We start from the raw sequence: 20,451 nt of genomic DNA, 5'->3' as shown, positions 1-20,451 counted from the left end.
TCTCGAAACTGTGGAGTGAGCCGAAAAACCAACAAGCACAGGCAACGATCTGCTGCAGGTGCAGCTGGCGACGAGATCAAGGATCGCCGATTGCCGATGATAGGGTCTTCTTCTGTTTGCCGATCTCGCATTGCCTGACCCCCGAATAAACTCATACGTACATATAAGAATATATACATATATGAACCAAATGTCCTGGTTGCCGAGTCCTGTGTCCTCAGTCCGCGATCCATGGTCCCGAAAAATCCCCAAGGGAGAGTGTGCCAACGCGGGCAGACAAGCACTTTCGCTCGCAGGATGCACGTTGCATGCCGCACGCGCTTTCTTTGCCACATCGATGCAAGGAGCGGGGCGGCATTGGAAGGTCCTGCCGTGAGATTGCCATCATCAAATCAGCCGCGTCCCGAATGCTCCGTGTCTCCGTGTCTTCGTGTCTTCGCGTCAGGCAGAACTTATTAAAAACGCATTGAGGTCATCGCACCAGCAGAAGAAGCATACGAAGAATCGCGAGTAACAGTAACAGCAGAGGGAGAAACTGCAGAAGAATGCCCCGAAGAAAGCCCATCGATACGAAGGGGTCCCGAAAAAGAGTGATTCCTGAACATACCGCAACTGTACCCAGTTCCATAAGAACTTACATTTTATGATATGATATGATATGTACAAACAGCATTTTGGGGCTTTACTAAAGATTTCATATCGAAACTAGCGAGAAACTTAATTCTTCAGATTGCCAAAAACTCTGAAGAACTCTGAATAAGTTGCATCCTTAAGTTTATTCACTTCAATTGCGATGACGTCAGCGCCAGGCAAAATTTGCGTTGGACGCAATAAACAAGCAAGTTCCGTTAAGATTTCAAAGTACGCACTGACTTTCAACTTTCAACCAACCCCCACCACGCAGCACGCAGCACCCAGCCACCTTCCACTGGCGTTCGTCCTTGTCCCACGACGGGACAATGTGTGGAGAGGGGTGGAAGGGGGGGGGGGGGGGTGATGCCAGAATAGAGAGACACACAAGGGTTGCAATCTAATGAAATAATAATAATAAAAAAGTAAATAAAGCAAGGGGCGAAGTCAACGGAACGCAGCCAAATTCGATCCTCGACGTGTGGCGTGGGTGCAACAGAGATGGCAAGAGTGGCAAGCGCGTAACGGGACACCACCACCCAAAAGCTGGAAGACAGCGGACTGGAACGTTCTCTCCCCCAACCCCTTCCATGCCAAACCATTCCCGTGCCAACGCACTCGCGAAAATAATTGAATGTAATTTTAAATGATGTTTGTGATTATATTACAAATGAAAATTGGGTTTCTTAGAAACATTCGAAAAGTATTAAAAAAGAGAATGATGATCTGCTTGTTTAGCCCCATCTCAAAATCGCTTCATTTCCTGCTTAGAAGGTATCTAATAGTCGCGACACTCGACCATTTTCATTTACTGTGCACTAAATACCATAGAATCCAAGCCAATGCGATCCCAACCATCCCAAATCGAAATGGAAAATCGCAGCATGGCAACGCACAGGACGCACACACAAAAATGCGTCGCAGTTGCCGCTGGGGGTGGGTGGTGGCTCTTCCTTTCCCATTTCCATTCCCTTTCCCTGCGCCTTTCCCTTTACCATTAGCGTTAAACCCTCCCAGCTCGTATCCTCGTCCCTTTTTTTTGGACTAGGCTAGGGCTAGAGCCCAGACTGAGAGTTCAGAACTCACAGCCAGCCGGCTGTAAACATTCCTGACAGACGCAGGAACGCAGCAACGCATCGCAACCACACAGCGCACATTCAGCAACAGCGATGGTGGTGGTGGCAAGCAAATTATGAGATTTTCAGGGGTTCAACAGCCTCCTAGAAATGTACGGGACAACTAAAGTATTCCATCAATGCATTGAAAGAATTCTTCAAGTCTGCCATCAGAGCTATATCTATACAATGGTACTACAAAATAGATCCCTAAGTATATGCTAATATAGATAGTCAGAGGTAGAAAGATGTATATCCTTGAAAGATCTATCTAAATGATTGTTGTATCTTAACAAATATGGCTTGAAGTTAAAGAACTTAACAGTTCGTTCGCCTTACTTCTGCACTCCGTAATCTTCTAGTTTAAGCTTAAAGTTGCAGCTCAGCATTGAGATCTTGGATGGAAAGTGCATGGGCATGGGCCTGGAACCACTGCCATTGTGCACCCATGTCCAGGGGCGTAGGGCCACATCCTCGACCTTGTCCTTGTCCCGTATTTTGGGGTTGAAAAACTACGCAAGTTTCGCTCGAAATTCGAAAACGGGACGCAATCGCTTAGTGTGTGCGTGCGATATGGTATGGGTGTAGACTCTCTGTGTGTGTGTGTGTGTGTGTGTGTGGGCTGAGTTGGGTTGGTAACAGTCGGATATATATGTACATACTTATATATATTTTATGTTTGTTGCTGCTCTGGGGTGCGCATCAGATTTAGCTGAACGAAGGAAGGAAGCATCGACAAAAAAGAGGAACGGGAAAATGTAGGAGAGCAGGAAGTAGAAATTTCGTTGGCAGCAAGGTCAGCGAGAGAGGGAGATGGCAGGAGTGAGGGAAACAGAGATGGAGAAGGCACAGTCTTAGATCGAAACACGATTGTGAGCTGCAGACTTTTCCAAGTCCCCGGAATCGCTATTCGCAGCTCACTTCCCTCGTGTTAACCTCATTGCGTCCAATCTAGTTGGAAAATCCCGTTGAGGTATCAAGTACTGTTTATAGAAATGTATCTTTCATAACACTATCATAACAATTGAATACTACACTCTCTAACTCGTCGTTCGAAAACAAACTTATGATTATAAAGGCCATAGTAACAAAGAAGCCGCAACGCAAGTCGTAAAATGCATTGCATACTTTCTGGAGTCGAAAAGTGCCACAATTAATATATGCAATCTAAACAATGGGATTGGGAAAAGAAAATAATTTATATAATTCTATTATAAGCCAAAATAATAGCTTTATTGATATCTATGCATAATCGCAATTTACAAATGCCAATAACTTGGCTCACAAGTGGCAATCGTGAGTGGAATCGAATTCACAATTTCCCCGAAAGACATTTTCCGTTCTCTTGTTTTCCTCATGTCTTAAAATTATAGTCTTGCCTTTTGTCAAGCAGCTGTGGCAGTTTGAATTTTCCTGACATTTTCACGAGCCAGTAGACAAAACAGACGGGGCGATAAAAGGGCGCAAAGGAGAGCGAAGAGGAGCGGAGAAGAGAGAAAAGTGGAGAGAAGAGCGATGAGCGAAGAGAGAGCGGGAAAAACGCTGGCGTCTCTGCTCGGGCCACCCTTGTTTTCAGAGTTTTTCCCCGAGTTTTCCGCTTGGTACTATGAGTTTTCGCTTTTCACATTTCACACTCACCCCCGTCGCAGCTGCGTCGACGTCAACGTCAGCGTCAGCGTCGACAGCGCTGCCAACAGCTAGCCGGTCCAAGCCAATCAGATGGAAAATATTCGTTTATCCGTTGCGTTTTTCGATGTTTTTCCTTTTTGGGTCGGGAAAACCTTTTGCATAGGGCGACCAGCAGTGCAAAGTACAGGTCCAACAGCTGGCACAGTGATCACCAGATGAAATAGAACAGATCAACAGAAATCATCGATCATTAAATCGGAATAGAAATGAAATTAGAAGTTAGCTATATAAATATGTAACGTATCTAAGCAAGGCCTAAAATGTATGTTAAATATATTTTGATTACCTATAGTAACTTAATAATACATTTGGCAATGTATACTGGCATAAATTAATAGTTAGCTTATTCGATTTCTTAACCTTAGATCATTTATAGTGGTCGCCGACTTTTTAGAGTGAGTGTGGTGTAAGCCGGCTGCTGCCCTTTAAAGCGGATAATGTGTATAGACGCTTGCACACAGATACAGATACGAGTACAGACACAGATACAGATACAAATATGCCAAGGAGCAGGGTCAGCCATTTTGGTTTACAACTTTCACTGTTTTGGATGGGTGGGAAAATGCGACGCCAACGCCAACGCCGCTGCTACAGCGCCGCGGCAGAGGTCCTGAGAGCAGAGCAGAGCTGAACAGAGTTTTCCTCGCATTTTCATCGGGCGCTGAGCAGACACCTTGGAAATTGGGATCCGTATATCCGGCAGGCAGGCAGTTCACTCGTCGCCGTTGCGTCAGTTCGTTCGACTCTCGACTCTCAGCTCACAGTTCGCAGTTAAATAGTTAATAGTCAATAGCTCACGCCGAACAGCTATCGAGATATTAGTGTTTTGGATTCAGATTCAGATTCAGATTCAGATACGGATACGGATTCAAACGGCGCCGCCATTTGTGATTTTTGTTGTTTTTTCTTGTATGAGCAAAAAGTGACAAAGCACAAAAAAAAAGAAAAAAAAAGATAAAAACCAGTGAAAAGCCAAAGGAAAAGCGCAAAGAAAAGTGAAAAATCATCATAAAATAACAAACAAAAATTCGACGAGAATTCTTGAGGTTTACCAAATACACCAAAGTGTAAGTGTAAGAAAGAGAAAGGAGATACCAACCAAGCCATAGAGAGAGAAGGTGAGGGAGAGAGAGAGTAAGGGAGTGGGAATAGGAGGGAGTGTTTTTCCAGCCTTGCTTTGTACGCACTCACTCACGCATCTGCTGCCGTCTCGCTCGCACCCACACAATCCAACGCCCACCCACGGCAACCCACACACAGAGTTGTCACCTACACAAAAATCAATAACGAAACCCAATAAAATAAAATCCACAACGACAGCGAAAACAAGCCCAAAAAGAAAATGTTACTTCCTGTCTAAATCAATCAATGGAAAAATCAATTGCGAACTCATTAAGGATGCTAGATTTTGATTCCAAGTAATTCTTATGGCATTTGAAAACTAGCTATAGATTGCATAAAAACTAGATTTCTTAGGGATTAACTATAATTTTCTTTTAATGCTTTAGGCTATGGACGGTAATAGGTTATGTAGAAAGTATTGTAGTATTGCAAATATAACCCATTATTGAATATCCCAAATCACACACACCATTGGCTTTGCTGTCAATCGCAAATGTCTAAAAGCCCCATACAAATTTCACTTTTCCCACTATTCAGTTTCAAATTTTTTCTCGCTCAATATAAAAAAAAAATCAAAAATTTACCCAAAATCAAAAATATACACTCACACAGTCCATAACAAGACAAGACACCGGAAAACAACAGGCAACACACCCATATTAAAGCCAAAAAAAAAGGAATCTAAGAAAGGCCAAAGGAAAGGCGAAAGACCAGACAATTTTGTTTAAACTACGTACTAGGTAGAGATATTTATAATCTGGAGAATTCCGATCAATTGGAATATTGTAGCCCAGAGAATATCGATCCTCTCGAGAAAAATTCACCGACCTCACTTTCCAATTCTAAAGCCTGAAATCTTGATGTTGAACCCACACAATTGGCAACTTAATTGAATCAAGAGCCTGCAAAGGACTGAGATCTCTGGAGCAAGAATCAGGCACCTTTATCTCAAGCAATTTCAACAGACATCCTATCCAAATCTCGAGAATAAGCAGTGCACTTGCGTCCCATTGAAAGTGTAAGTATCCTTTTCTGTCAGGATATTGAAACGGGTCCTCGAAAAATGTTACCTTGCTATAGTTCCGTAACGAACTCAATATATTGATTATATTGATATTGATAAGAGGATAGAATGAGGATATTATTCCTATACTATTCCTATTTAAGATCTCTTCTCTACAATAGTCGAGATTCTTCTAAGCAACCAAGATCAATTAAAAACCAATAACTTAGCTAGCACTCCGCCACAGTTCCTGTGTCTGTGTCTTTCATTCATATATCCGATGATAAATTCCCAAGTTTTCTTTATGCCAACTCCATTGCAACATTGTACAAAGTACAGGGAATGCTCCACAAGTGCGATTATAAATTGTTCAGAATGTAAGCGGCAATGATTGCGGAGGCTTCTCTGTAGTTGAACGCCGAGGTTGCGTGTTTGGCGTCTATTTTAAATGTCGACAGCGCAAGATGCGCGTGGCATGAATGAAGCGTCTGTCCCGCCTTTCAGACCAACAACCACCGCCCCCCCGCCCCCCCAACGCTTTTTGTTGGCCCCCTGCTCGTCTTCTTCTTCTTCTCTTCCTCATTCTAATCTGGCTCGTCTGCTTCTAAATTTAATACATTCTCAAGTGAGGCGAAATTCATGGAAGATGCGAATAAAATCGGATCAATTTTAAAGTTCAACAGCCGCTGAAAAAGAGAGAGTGATATATGTATATCCAAAGAAATTGGGAATTGCAGCGATAGAGATAGCAATATGTCGGTGGGGCCAGAATTAGAAGCAGACTGACAAAGAAATAGGTGCCAGTTTGGTCAAATTCCTTAGCGTTTCGCAATTGGGAGAGGGTGGTTCATATCGTTTAGATGCCAAGTTGTAAAAGGCGCAATGGTTCGTAGCTTAAGGATATTCTTAAGGATATACCAAACATGTTTCCTAAGTCCCCATACACTTAATTTTGCCTATTACATCGCTTAAATTCTACATTCTTTTGATAGTAAAACTCTCGTTTTAATCGCGAGTTAACCCTTATTGCTTTTGTAAGTTCTAATGCTTCGGTTTGAATAGATTTCATTCCTTACAAAGCTGCCTTTTATCTTAAGATACCAACCACCCCCAGTATTAAATAAAAAAAAAGGGTGCTCACTTCAGTCTTATGTAAGGGCTACATGCATCTTACTTTTGGGGATGTTAGTCCACCACTAGCAGCGTAAGTTGGAAAGTTGGAGTATTCTCAGATAGCCATCAATCTGCACTCGCACTCAGTATCCGTCGATCGTCTATCTCGTTCTATTTGAGGCAACTGTACCTCGTTAGCGCGCTCCTTTGACGCGGTTTGTCCTTGAGGCAGCTCTCTAAGAAAGCTTAGGTAGGCAGACGGGCAGCTTTCGCAGCTGTTGCCTGCTCCTCGCTGCCTGGCTGCCGCTCATCCGTCTGCTCCTCCCTTGGGCACTCCTTATCTAGTCCTTAAAAGGTGTCCTGTAGCCAAACGAGCTCCTCGAACCCCATCCCCCTTCGCACGGCATTCCTCATTCGATTGTTTTATGTCCTGTTCGTCGGTGGCAGTCGACTGTGTGCGGCAGAGTCAGGATATCGCCGTATAAATATAAATCTATTGTGATATAGTACATAGTCATATGGTTTGCCATTGATTAAAGTTTTCTTTTCATTTTCACCAATCATTTTCAATTTCAAAGCTATCCACTATGATTAAGAATGATGGTCATCATTAACCTAAGTTAACTTTTCATATAAGTTCTTATCTAAGAGCCACTACTAGTGCTATTCAATGAAACGGAAGCCACAAGGAAATGAAATCACTTTCCCAAGAATCCTGCACGAACCCTTTTTTGCATGCATCCTTCCGGTTCGTGTGCATCTCAATCACATTTGACTGCGTTCGCCATTGCAGTCGGTAGAATTGTAATCAACCACTGAGCCACTGAACCACCGAGCACCACCCGAAAACCCCAAACACCCACCCAGAGGCTAAGTGGACGGACTCAAACGGACGCATTCACATAGCTTTCGACGATTTTATTCGCAGGACTAAGGTTCTTCCTCCCCCCTCCCTCATACTAGCACTCCTTCTCTTTCTCTCTCTCTCTCTCTCTCTGTCTCTTGCACTCATTTAGCATGCATGTGTGGGAAGGGGGGGGGGGGCGGACAGCGTTGGGTTGTGAGAAAGTGGGTGGTTAGGCCTTCTGGCGTTGCATACTTTCGAGGGGTTGCTGTGCTGCACTTTGCTGCGCGCGCGCCATTTTCCATTCGTTCAGCGTAAAATGGAGCAGCAAAAAGTGCAACTGCAACAGGCGTTCGCCATTTGCCGCCGGTTGCAAAAAAAGGGTTATGCAAGGGGGAGGAGGGGGATAGAGGTGGAGGTCAAGCCCGCCCACCACGGGGGTTATAACCTTTGGCAGGATGATGTTGCAACCGCAGGAGTCGCCACCCCTCGAGAGAGCTAGCTTGTTTATGGCCGATGTTGCTGCTGCTGCTGCTGCTGCTGCTGCTGGCGGCGGTGATGGTGGTTGTGTTGTGCTGTGCTGTGAGTTGTGTCGATACCCTTGACGCCGTTGCACTTTTGTTGCAAATTGCTGGCAAAGGACACAAAAGCTTTACAAGCTTCGCCACCTCTAATTGGCTTGTCGCGGCTGAAAAAAAAAAAAGGAATGGAAAGGAAAAAGGAGGAGGATGCCGCCAGGAAGTGGTGTTCAGTGCTCAGAAAGGATTCAATCGGATTCAAGTGGCTGGCAAGGGGTAGAACTAATTTAAACCATGTACCAACCCAAACAGCCTACCCGCCGCACCCTTGCATCCTTGCATCCTTGACCACCCCTGTATCCTTCCGGCGCGAGATGAGGCCTATTAAACGTCAATTAATGTCACCTTCAACAACTGCAATTGCTGCCGCTGCATCCTGCATCCTTTTGCTCCTTTAACCCTGGACCCTTTCCACCTTCCCGGCCTCTACCCTCCCGATTCTGATTGCGATTCTGTTCTTTTCTGTTTTGATTGCGACGCGTGCAGGGACCTTTAAGATGGCAGTGGTGGCGGGTGGGGAAGTGGTTTGCTGGCTGGCGTTCAACTAAAGAAGGTCAGAGTGCAGTGTTGCATGCAACAAGTGAGCTGACAGAACCAGACGACGTCGACCTGGGCGGGTTGGACTGCATCTATAGAAGCGATGCGGAACGAGATTTAAGCTGGCTGCATGCAGCATTTTAAAGGCATTTCAACACTTTACGTGTGATGATTATATCCTCTTTAGTTGCGCTTGAAAGGAAAACGAGGATTCTTCTTAATAGCCTTATATATGCATACATATGTAAAGAAGGTTACAGCTATGTTTATTTTAATTAAAAAGGTTTTCTCATTGAAATATATGTAGATAATATATTATAATATATATATAATAATTATAATCTATTGGTTATAAAAAATGTATGTCATAAATCTGACTTATCAAAGTAGTCGATTTTAATGCTTTATTTCTTCTCAGCTCAGAAAAAAAGGTGAATTTTTTGTTTATTTTAGAATGTTTAATGTGTAAGATTACTGAATGTAATTTAAACAAATTGTAAGCCAATTGTTTTACTGATTGCAACAGTGATAAATGGAATACCTTTTTATGTTGAATTTTTTTAGGGCTGAATGCAGAGAACGTGACTGTTCGGAAGGTCCTTGGCTAGAAAGTTTTGCCGCTTGGTCTAAACTTTTCACTGCTAATCGCAGCTTTGGACTTGAACTTGTCGACCAAGGACATTGTATTAGCCTTGCCCCTAAGCCATCTTCCTCTCCCCTCAACTAGGATTCTATGTGAAACTCGCTTTTAGTGTCCTTCCACATCTAACACAATCCCCCCATTCCACTATCCTAACCACCTCTTTCCCCCCCCCCCCCCATCCTCCTTCCCCTTTGGTTAACGCTCGCATTTCGTTTTTCAATTTTTCGGCTGCTTTTTGCGTTGCTTTTTTTTTCTTAGAAAAGAAAAGAAAAAAAGGAAAAAAGCAGCAGCAGCAACAAGAACGCCGGTATACAGAGCAGCTATTGTGTGCTCGCAGTTCACTTCCTTTTGCCGCTTCCTTCTTCCTTTTCGGTTTTCAGTTTCCAGAGCTTAAGCGCCGTCGTCATCGCCACACTCACACACACACGCGTGCACACACACACACGCACACACACACATGGACACCTCGTAAGTTTATACGTGTTTGTGTGTGTGTATTCATGTGTGTCTCGTTTTTTGGCAACGCCAGCGGCGCAGTCCGCGTTGACGTCGACGCCGGCAGCGGTTTAAAAAAGAGCGAGCGAGAGCAGTGCGTTGTGCATCTCTCTCGCACGCGCTCCTTTAAGTTCAGTTACTTTTGGGCGGTGGAGCAAGGTAGGAAGAGTGGGCAGGGGGGACTGGAGCGAGGGCAACACACGCGCGTCTTTTCTGAGCCGCTTTTTCGAGTGAGTTTTTCTTTGAGAGGAGAGTGTGCCGACAGGAATTCCTCATACAGTCCAACTTCCATAGCTGGAACATCCAGAATCCAGGATCCATGCAAGGCATCTTTCACTCACGCATATCCTATATCCTATAGAAAATTTAGACTACTTTCGCAAGTATTATTTTCTTTTCCTAAGAGAAACTTCAGCGAAATCTTACATTTATGCAGATTATTTGATTTTATTAATATTCAAGCAAATACTAGAACCTGTTTTAATATTCTAACGACAAACATAATCCTTAGGACAAACAAAATGAAGAGCTTGTTTTAAAAATTTCTCAAAGAGCCTTTATGTTATAGACTCTGCGAATTCTATTGGTCCCGTTTTCTAAATTTAAATGCCAAAATACTGTGATCTGTGACCACAGCCCTTTTAACCCGTATTAGTCTTTAAATTCTATCTCTTAAATATTTAATTCCAATTCAACGAAGTTTAAGTGAAAGTTACTCTTAAAATCTTTTAAAATATTTCTAAAGTACGTTTGTGTAAAGAAGTCCTATTTCTAATTGGCTTTCAATGTAGGAGTGCATCTTGTTTAATTAATATTTCAGAAGATCCTACCTTTTCTAGAACTGAATAATATTCTATTGTACGGTATGAATAATATAACTAGTAACTTATATTTTAAATAATAATGTGATTTTAAATAATAATCACTAAAGAATTTTCTGCTTTATAATCATTACCGTGATAAATTTCTATTAAGAATTAATGCATAGATACTATAACTGAGCTATAATATCTTAGGATCTGCGAATGGCGGAGCTTTTCTGATAACCCAAGTGAACTAAACCACCATTTTAGATTTCATCCGTCTCATTGTTAGCTTTAATTACTGCTTTTATCAATTTCCGAAGAGCGATGGCAGCAAGAAGAAGACATTGGAGCCACTCAACACTCCACACACGCCACCTCGCTCGCACTCGCACTCACTCGCTCACCTACTCACTTACCCACAGTCACTCGACTCAGAAAACACTCGCCGAAAATTTTCGGCAATCCGTAACGCACACACACATACAAGTGCACGCGGTTTCTTGGTGTTTTGCCTTTGCCTTTTGCTTTTACTTCTCCTCTCCATTGCCATGCCCTTGTGTGTGCGTGCATTTGTGTGTGTGAGTTTCGCATTGGTGTGTGCGTGTGTTTTGTATCTGTGTTTAGGAATTTCGGCAGCGGAGAAAAAATGTAATTTTCGAGTAAAACAGCGTCCGTGCGCTCGGTCGGCAGTTTAGTGTCTGAAAACGCTCCTAACTGTAAGCAACGTAGCGTCGCGACTCGCGGGCTGCCCCAAATAATCACAAGAAAAAAAGAATTAAAATCAAATAAAAAGCAGACAGAAAGAAATTGTACAAAGCCAACAAATAATGAAAAACAAGAGAAAAAATAGCCAAACGAAAAGCCCCAAAAAATTAAACCAGAAGAGAAGAAGCAGCAGCAGCAGCAGCTAAAGCAAAACCAAAACCAGCAGCCTTGAATCAATTTTTTCTCTGTGCTACACTTTACTTTAATATTTTGTGACCGCCGTACCATTTTTTTTGTCATTTCACGTTTTGCGCGCCACGGATACTTAGATACACGGGTATTATCCGTCGGAAAACGGAAACGAAACGAAGCAACTAACGAGTCCGCCGTATAAACTATCATCTCCACTGAGAAAAAAACCCCCTCCCTTCCCTTATAAAACCAAAAAAGAAAAATAGAAAAGAAAACTAGAAGGGAAAGAAGAAGAATAAAGAAAAAGGAATGGGATGGTGAATAACGGGGGCTTGTAGGGGGTTCTATGTGTATTTTTTGTTGCTGCTGCTGCTACTTTTTTCGTGGCATATTTTTTGACTTTGACTTTAATTCGTTTGCCTTTGCTTTTTTCCTCTGCCCCTCCGCGCTCTTCTCTCTGTCTGAGCGTGTGTTTGTGTGTGTGTGTGCGTGTCTGTGCGTGTGTTGTCTCTTTTTTTTCTTATTTTTCTTGATAACATTTTCAATTTTCCGAAAGAACAAAACAAAAAGTGTTTTCCCGCATTTCAAACCAAACAAACGCAAAATCACACCAACAACAAGAGGAATTTTTGTTTTTTTTTTTTTGAAGGCATTCTGACATCATCTGCAAAGCTCCACTTTCCACTGCGCGAAAAAAGATACACCAAAAACTAACTTATAAAATTAAAAATAAAGACAACAACAATTGTTAAGCTTCAACAGCAGAAAAGAACAACACATTCGACAGCAACCAATGAAAAGTAAGCCAACAGACAGCAAGAAAGAAAGCAAACGACAGTCAGAAAATGTCCGCAATTTTGGGGCCGTATGCGAAATAGTTAATTTTCTTTTGCCTATGTACTTATTCACCACCAAAAAACGAAATGAAATAAAACAAAACCAAAACCAAAAAAATGCCAACAGCAACACTCGCGCACACACACAGCCATGAGAGCCAAGATCAAAGTCAACATGACGAAAAAAGCTCGCTCTTTTTCTTTTTTTTTTTTTGGTTGGCCGCTCTCTCCCGCATAAATCTCTTCTACTTACTTCTAATGCCCCCGCACCCGCGCCCGCGCACTCTTTCTCTTTCACATTTAATAACACACTCTCTCTCCCGCTGATGACGAAAGCAAATAGCCGAAAAAGAAAGCTGTCGTTATGCCGGCCGGCGATCGCAACAGCTGTTAATGTTAGCCCTTGTGTGGGCGTGCTTAAACCCTTAGCGCCTCTCTCACTCGAAAATGACCCCACAGAACTAATTGCATTTTCCCCGTCTCTTTCACAGATAACTCTTTTTTTTGGCCCAATTGACACCAAAAACAAACAAAAACCACATACCACTAATGTAACAATTTTTTTGAAGCCCACAAAAAGGACGAGTAAAGCAAAAAAAAATTAAATCGCAACGCACAACCAAGTTTTCGAAAAAAAAAAAAACAAAAAGTTTAAATTCAAATCGTAAAAGACAGTTGCGAAGACCCGTGAAAAAATTTAAAATAAGAAATGCAAACGCGACTTTAAACCCAAAACCACTGACAAACGCTTCTTTCACACCGGTTCAGCAAAGGTCAGCGAAAGTTTCGACTCGGCAATAATAAACGAAAATTACCAAAAAATATTGAAAAGATACAGAAAAACCTAATTACAAATCGTAAAATCCGTCAAGGATATGAGTAAATCAAGTAATTGAGCGCGCTAAATTTAAAAAGTTATCATTCCACACGTAACATCCGAAACGATCAAGAGTTAAAGGCAGGAGTTAAACGAAGACAAGCTTAAAAATACAAAAATATTGAGATATTTCAAAAGCTCCGATTCGCCGCGACCCAATCAAATTCTAAAGTGTTTGACCAGCGATTTTTGCACAACTTCGGTTTCAGTCAGGCATACAGGGATATATATATATCTAAAGTGCATATATATCCGATCGATCGACTCACCAACGTCTAAGGTAAACCTACAAGAAACAACACACGCACACCAAAAAACCGAAAAGCAAAAAAAAGAGCTACTGAAAATGGCATCCGAACTGGATCAATTCGCCGACCTGGAACTCTCAAAGGAGGATCGTGAACAGATCTTCGATCCGCCACTGGATCGACAGCAGTTGGAAGGTGCTGGCACCTCAAGGTATGTACCCCAATGCAACTATACTATCATTCCTGTTTAGAACAGATCGAATAACAGATCGCACAAGGCCTTTCTCTATCCAAAACTCCAACACCCCTCCCACCCCTGAAAACCTTTGAAAACATTCTCTCCCCCCCCCAAAATACATACATACATATATTCCTCCATCTTTCATTGATCTTGTTGTAGCTTTTTGTAGTTTTTTTGTAGTATGATGCTTTTTAGCTTTTTAGTGCGGGTTTCGAGCCACAACCCACCCACCATTCATACATGATGTACCACCTACCCTACCAACCACTTAGAAATCCGATACTCTTACCCCTGCATCAAATCGAATCAAATAAATCCAGACCAGTTTAGATCAGTTAGTTGGGTAACTACTATTTATCCAAGTTGGGCGAAAATGGCGACCAATGGTCCTTATATACGCCTTGGCCGCGATTCGATGCGCCCCTCCAAGGTTTTGGGCATCAAAAAAAAAAAAAAAAAAAAAAAAGTGGAAAAACTTAAGAATATTTGAGGCTCTCAGGAGTAATGGGAAACCCGGAAGGCAAATAAATGAGCTACGATCCTCGGGCGGGGAATCTGAATCTAAATCTGAATTTCAATCTGAATCTGAGATACTGCGATCTGTGATCTGCAATCTGCCCTGCACACAGGCAATCCACAATTGCACAAATTATCACGCCAAATAACATGAAGTTTGCCCCTCATGCGATGGCCCTCCTACTTTTTTGCCACCCTAACACCCCCCTTTTGGACATACAACGCTGCTAAATAGCAGCTAATTTCCTGTGATAAATTGGGCATATCACCGGGAGACAGGATGCCAAAAAAAAAGAAGGGAATAAAAAACTATGAAACTATGCAAAAGCAAAAAAAAAAAATAGCTCTCAGGGAGGACCTTAGGATGCTGAGGATCCTCCGACCCTCGTCAAGTTCCCCCCTCGAGCCAAGCTCAAGTGGTGTAAGTAAACACTGAGCGGCATGGAACAAGCTGAGGTAGGCGAAACCATCATCATTGTCACATAAAAAAGCCCCGGAAAGCGCAGTAGCCACTACCTGTCTCGCCCCTCACTGTTCAACCCAACCTCTATGTTCCCCGATCCTACGATCCTACGATCCTCCCAACCTTCGATCCTCTGATCCTTAGGATTTCTCGGCCAACCCCCGATCTGACAGAATTGATATACTTGCCGCACGCTGCTCAAACAGAAGCCGAAAAAAAAAAAAACGGCAATAGCATCGGAAAGGAATGGTTAGGAGGAACTCACTTAGCATCCTTCTGGGCAGGATCGCTCCTTCGAGGAGAAGGAGGTGCAACAAGATCAATGAAGGACAGATCGAAGTTCGACCTAGCTCAGGGGGCCAAAAGATAATGTTTGTGTTGCACCTCCTAAACAGATTATATTTCTTTCCCCCTTTTCTTTGTGTTGTGCTGATGATAAAAGGGAATCTTAGAGAATAGTAGCATCTACAAGCCCAAAAAGGATTATAATAATGTTCAAGGCACTAAGAACTTTGAAAGCTTTGAAAGCTGCTTAAATCAAGGATCAGTGCTATGTGGATTGGACTTTAATTACACATTCCGTTTCAATTGAGTTCCAAACGTTCTACGATTGACATAGCATCTTATCAAGTACCTGAAACTATAATCCTAATATAATAATGGTATAATCGATATGAGATTTTAGATCTTATATTCTTGCGGAAGATTAGTCATCATCATCTGATGTACCTGTAGTAAACGTTGTAAGAAGAATCGAATCGGATGTCTTAGGATGATACATTTCTCAGATTTACGCTACCGGTTCGCCCACAAACCTAAGATGGCTCTTAAGATGCGGATTGCGATGCTTCAGCGGCACAGCTTGTTGCGTGTTAAGCCGCTTGTTGCAACAACTGCTAAGCCGGTAGGCAAAAAAAAAAGGGAAAATAAATGAAATGAAAGGAAAGGAAAAAATCCCAACTAATTTCCTGCAGGAATGCAAAGTAAACAAAACAGCAGCAGCAGTATAGTGGTGGCAAATATACGAAATAATATGAATCTCCGGGGCCAAAATGAATCTCACAAAACAGCAGAAGCATCAAAGGCAACGAAAGACAACGAAATCTTTTTCTGTAGCAATTGGTTTAATCCGCCAAAGGAAACATGCCGCTGCCACAGGAGGTATATCTTTCGCCAGCTTTGATTTGCTTTTTCGTTGCTTTTGCTTTGCTTTGGCACTGCCTTTGGCTCTAATTTGGACGCGGACTTGGTCGTGGTCGTGGTCGTGGTCGTGGTCTTTGGCTTGGGATTTTGCTTAGAACCGAAGGGTTGACCCAGAACGCCAGCGATCGAGAGATGAGATCTCATCTCAGGAATCTGTTGGTTCGTTGTTTGTGTGTTGGTGATCTCATGATCAGGTTTCTCAGGAGAGTTGGCGGTTGGAAATATGATTTTGGCTGAGTTTAGGGGCTTTCCTGCCAGCTTCATTGTTTTTTTTTTCTTTCTTTTCTTATATATCTATATGTGTATATTTATATATATATATATTTATATGATTTTGCCCCTCGTGTTTGTTCATTTTCTAGTAGCGAAACGCAAAACACGTTTCTCATATTTCCAACTCGCTCTCTTTTTGCTGCGAGTGCGGGCTCAGACATTTATAACTATACAAGAGGCTTCCCTGCTTCTAATGTTTGTTCACTTGCGGATGAGGAGGGGCCGGGATGAGGAGGCTGCTTGCCAATTTGTCCTTTGCCACTTTGCTGTCTTTTTTTTTTTTTGTCTGCCACAGCTTCTAATCGCAACCCTTTGCTGTTCACCATCGCCATCTGTATCTGTATCTGCGTATCTTTATCTGCGCCTCTGCCACTTAGCCGTACACTGTAGGGAGCTGCAGACTGTCTGGAAGCCAGCAGCAAATTTGATTCCCATCGATTATCAACTCGCTGGGAGTCCTTCGTGCTCTGCTTGCTTCGGCGATCCTGCTGATCCTGCTGCTGCTCGCCTTTTTTGATTGACAGTCAAATTAGTAGAGCTCCGTGGGCACAGGAGGCCGCCCGTGTGTTTGTGCCATTCCATTCAGTTTGGGGGTAGCATTGGATGCGATCTAGCCAAGCTTAGAGCAACAGCTGCTCCTTCTCAAAGAATCGAGGCCTGACCTTGGTTTATCGCTCTCCATTCATTCCGATCGCCCCCGCCTTTGTCGTCAGTCCACAAAGCCAGCCAAAATCGAGCCAAAAACCCGATTCACATGAGACCACGCTCGTGTGCTCATATATAGAGATGATCATGCACTGAACCAAACCGACATAGCCTTCCATAACTAATCTCTATTAAAGTTAAAAGAACCATGGTTAGATCTTTCAATAACTTGGGTCTAGTTAAATACATTTTTCCAAAATTTGCAGATGTCCTGCTTTCCTTTTCCCAGTTTTGCATAATACTAATGTATATTTCGAAAAGGATGTTATCATAATAAGGTTATATTTGTGAATTAAAGTCACGCGTTGTTGTCCTCAGTGTACCTACGTTGTATGAAATCAAATGAATGAAATCAAGTACTGTGGGATTTGCGGGGGAGGCGGTCGGGTACACTTTACCTACATTTGTCCAAAAACAACAAAAATCTGCTGTGGCCCATATTGGGTTTGTTGGGTTAGTTGAAATGTTGTGCGAAGGGGAGGGAGGATGGGTAAGGCGTGGCCCGCCAAATTTCCGCTGCTACGATTTACGAATTGCGAATTGCGAACTACGATTGCTGGAAGTTGAAGTTGTGGCACAGCGGAAGAGCAGAAGGACACCGACTTTGGCAAATCGCTTCGGACAGCAAACAGGATGCACATATTTTTTGTTGAACTCCTACGCCAGGTAGGAGGACAGGTAGTCCAGAATTTGTGGTTCTGTGTGTACGTGGGAGTTCAGGTACAAAACAAGAACAGTCTTGGCCTGCCCTAATTTCAAGGTGATGCTGTAACCAGGTTAAGCATTTAACAGACACCTTCTTGATTCCATTTGGAAGGGTTTCACTTAAAATCGATATTGTGATATGTATTATAAAGACCCTGCATTCGAAGCATCTTTTAAGAAAGATTTAAATGTGACACTTAAAAAAAAAAGCAAATAGTCCTTCCTCCTTTGCATATCCAGCAGCATTGCATTCCGGAATAGCACGCTATCGTTAATCGAAAATCGATTATGTTCCATCTAATTTCGAATTATCCTCCTTCCCCAATCTTCCTCAGTCCATCTCGTTCTTACTCTCTTGCGGCAAATTCTTGCTGTTCTTTTCGTCTTCTTGTTCTTCTTATTTTCTACCACATTTTTGTGTGCTCCTTTTTGTGTTCGTGTTCATTAGAAATTTCCAAGAATTCGAACGACAACGCACACATGCTCAGCGTTGAGACTAAAAAAGAGAATAGCGAGGTATGGCAAATCTGAAGATTCGTGTTACTGCCGGCTTAGTTTTCCAAAACCAAAATCAAGAAAAAACGAACACGAAAAATAAGAAGGAGCCAAAAACACACGTACGTTTGGTACATGGCGAGAGAGAGAGAGAAAGAGTGGCAAAATTGGAGCGACAGAGATGGCGCGAGAACTTCTTACTCTAACGTTTTATGGCACCCGTATTGAACTTGAAAATGTGCATTTGAAATACCTTTAATCCCAGATGGTATTGCTAGAACCGAGAGGTACAAAAGTTTTTATGAAATATTATAGAGAGGAAGCAAATAGGAATCATAAATATACTATTTTTTCATTCTTTAAACGCACCAATAATAATTTAAAACTATATACATACATACATATGTATTTATACATACCATGTAGGTGGAATATAACTTTTCCGACTTAATGTGCTTTGCGATCCTATAGTGCTATTGTCCTGGGATATTGCCATCGACCTGCGGGCACCGTACTTTGGTATAGCAACTGTTGTTCCGGTACACGTGGCAGGAGGGCGGGGGTGGAGACGGACGAGGACACATTTCCAGGACTTTCTTCCTCCGTTAGGACCACTTTCTTTTCGTTTTGGCACCAGCTGCCAGTTGCGATCGGCCGGCAGGACAGCAAGAATAACAAACCAACCCTTTTTGTGTCTTCGAGTCTTCCCGCTGATCTTCGAGATCCCCGTGATCGTGGCGTGTTCTTCGACACGCAGGTAGGACCTCGAAATTAGCTGATAGGGTCCTGTTCCCGATCTCGATCCCGATCCGATCCTGTCCTCTTCCTGTCTAGCCCATTGTTTGTTTTATTTGTGCGCCACCGTTCGTGAAGAAAGCATTTCACCGATGGCTTAAGGGTTGCGAATACCCCCATTACCTTTTCTTTCCCTTTATTTCCATTTGATTCGATTCGTTTCAATTCGATTCGCGTTCAAGTCGACAGCTGCTGAAAAAGCTTTGCTCGGTTTCTTCGGCAAGATGCAAAGCTTGGCGAAAGCTTTCGCGATCTTTATATGCGTGCGATATTATCAATTATGTATAAAATAATAGTAACATAAAATTGGTTCAGTCTTTGGCCTAATAAGTATTTTTACTTTTAAGTGCATCTCCGTTCTACCGACATTTTTCTGCACGGTCTATGTGTATAATTTCCAAACACTTTTTTTAATGCAGCATTTTTTAACATAAAAGCCTTTTTACATACCGATGAATAACATTCATGAACATTCATCATTTTTTATTGTTAAAATATTTCTTATATTTCGCACTATCAGCGATTCGCTTCACTTTTCTCTCCTCTTAATTCTGTATTAACCTTAAGCTGGTTGTTGCCCGCCTGTTTACAACTGTTTTTACCGTTGCTTTCGCTTGATTCCGGACCTTTTGCGGTCAACACATGTCAAAATAAATTTTTCAAAAAAGATTTTTACTGCAGAGAGGAAACGCTACACTCGACTGCGTAAAATTAGGACTAGTATTTGGTATTGATCCGATCTGTAATATTAAAGTTATTATATTTTAGTCAAACTGTTTGGAGCTTTATCATATAAAACCATATCTAGCCAAAACTATATATTTGTTGCATATGTCAATGAAATTGCCTTCCTCTTCACTTAGTTTAGATTCAAGATAAGCACTATGTTGTCTCGTATTTTCTTTAAGAAAATATGTGAACATTTCCTCTTTTTGTTTTCTAACAAGATCACTTGACTTTAAAAAAATGTTAGACATCATATTCAGTGAGTATGTCACTCCGAATCGCTTCTATCTGGCAACGCCATTTAACGTAACCACCTAACGTGGTCATTTCTCCTTCTCCTACTGCTGCCGTCTTCTTTTCGCGAACAACAACAAACCCGAACCCGAAGTTGGAGCTCGGCTACCGACTCTCGCCTCTCTCACTCTCTTCGAAATTCTTATTTGTCCACATTCACATTTTCGCGTTCCCGTTTGTTGGGTGAGCTCAGTATTTAAATACTCTCTGCATTTTGCGGTCATCTTATTCGGAAATACGCGCGGCGTAGTTGCACAAAACCAACAAGAACAACAGCGACGGAAAAGAGCAACAACTAAAGCAATAACTACAACAACACACGGCTAATTTCACAAATCAAAAAACTGAAACGGCAAAAATTATAAAATATTATAAGTGCGCGTGAGTGTTTGAGTGTGCGTTGTTTCAGTTATATTTTTTTTTATTTTCCCCTCACACCTTGCTCTTCTGTGCGCATAAAATTCAAAAAGTATTGAAAAGTTGTAAAAAAAAAACTAGCGCCTTGCGTTTCGCTGCGCTTTTTTTGTTGCTCATACGCATTTGGCATTTAAAGACCAATAGCAACAACAACTACAGTGAGTGTGAAGAAGAAACGAAAATAG

The 20,451-nt window shown here is 42.2% G+C and overlaps 1 protein-coding gene and 1 long non-coding RNA gene across 13 annotated transcripts in view; one reads left to right on the top strand and one right to left on the bottom strand.

Annotated features, from left to right (window-relative positions):
* Positions 1-2,265: 2,265 nt before the first annotated feature.
* lncRNA:CR45624 (long non-coding RNA:CR45624) lies at positions 2,266-2,624 on the bottom strand. The gene has a single exon (NR_123861.1). It is a non-coding gene; the product is annotated as a long non-coding RNA:CR45624 (long non-coding RNA).
* Imp (IGF-II mRNA-binding protein) overlaps positions 2,616-20,451 on the top strand; it is a 36,409-nt gene continuing 18,573 nt past the window's right edge. For 2 of the 12 annotated variants that reach the window (NM_167251.3, NM_001169246.2), the window contains exons 1-2: positions 4,107-4,501; positions 12,800-13,644. In NM_167251.3, coding sequence (NP_727453.1) covers positions 13,532-13,644 — 113 coding nt within the window. In that variant the 5' untranslated portion in view covers positions 4,107-4,501; positions 12,800-13,531. Of the gene's footprint in view, positions 2,719-4,106; positions 4,502-5,075; positions 5,575-11,257; positions 11,292-12,121; positions 12,273-12,799; positions 13,645-20,036 lie in introns of those variants that run through there. The other 10 variants (NM_167252.3, NM_001258687.3, NM_167255.3 and 7 more) reach the window with 8 other exon arrangements.

This window comes from Drosophila melanogaster, chromosome X (assembly GCF_000001215.4).
Source record: "Drosophila melanogaster chromosome X".
Classification (NCBI taxonomy): Eukaryota; Metazoa; Arthropoda; class Insecta; order Diptera; family Drosophilidae; genus Drosophila; species Drosophila melanogaster.
Note: the sequence above shows the minus strand (reverse complement) of the source record. Positions and strands in the feature narration are given on the sequence as shown.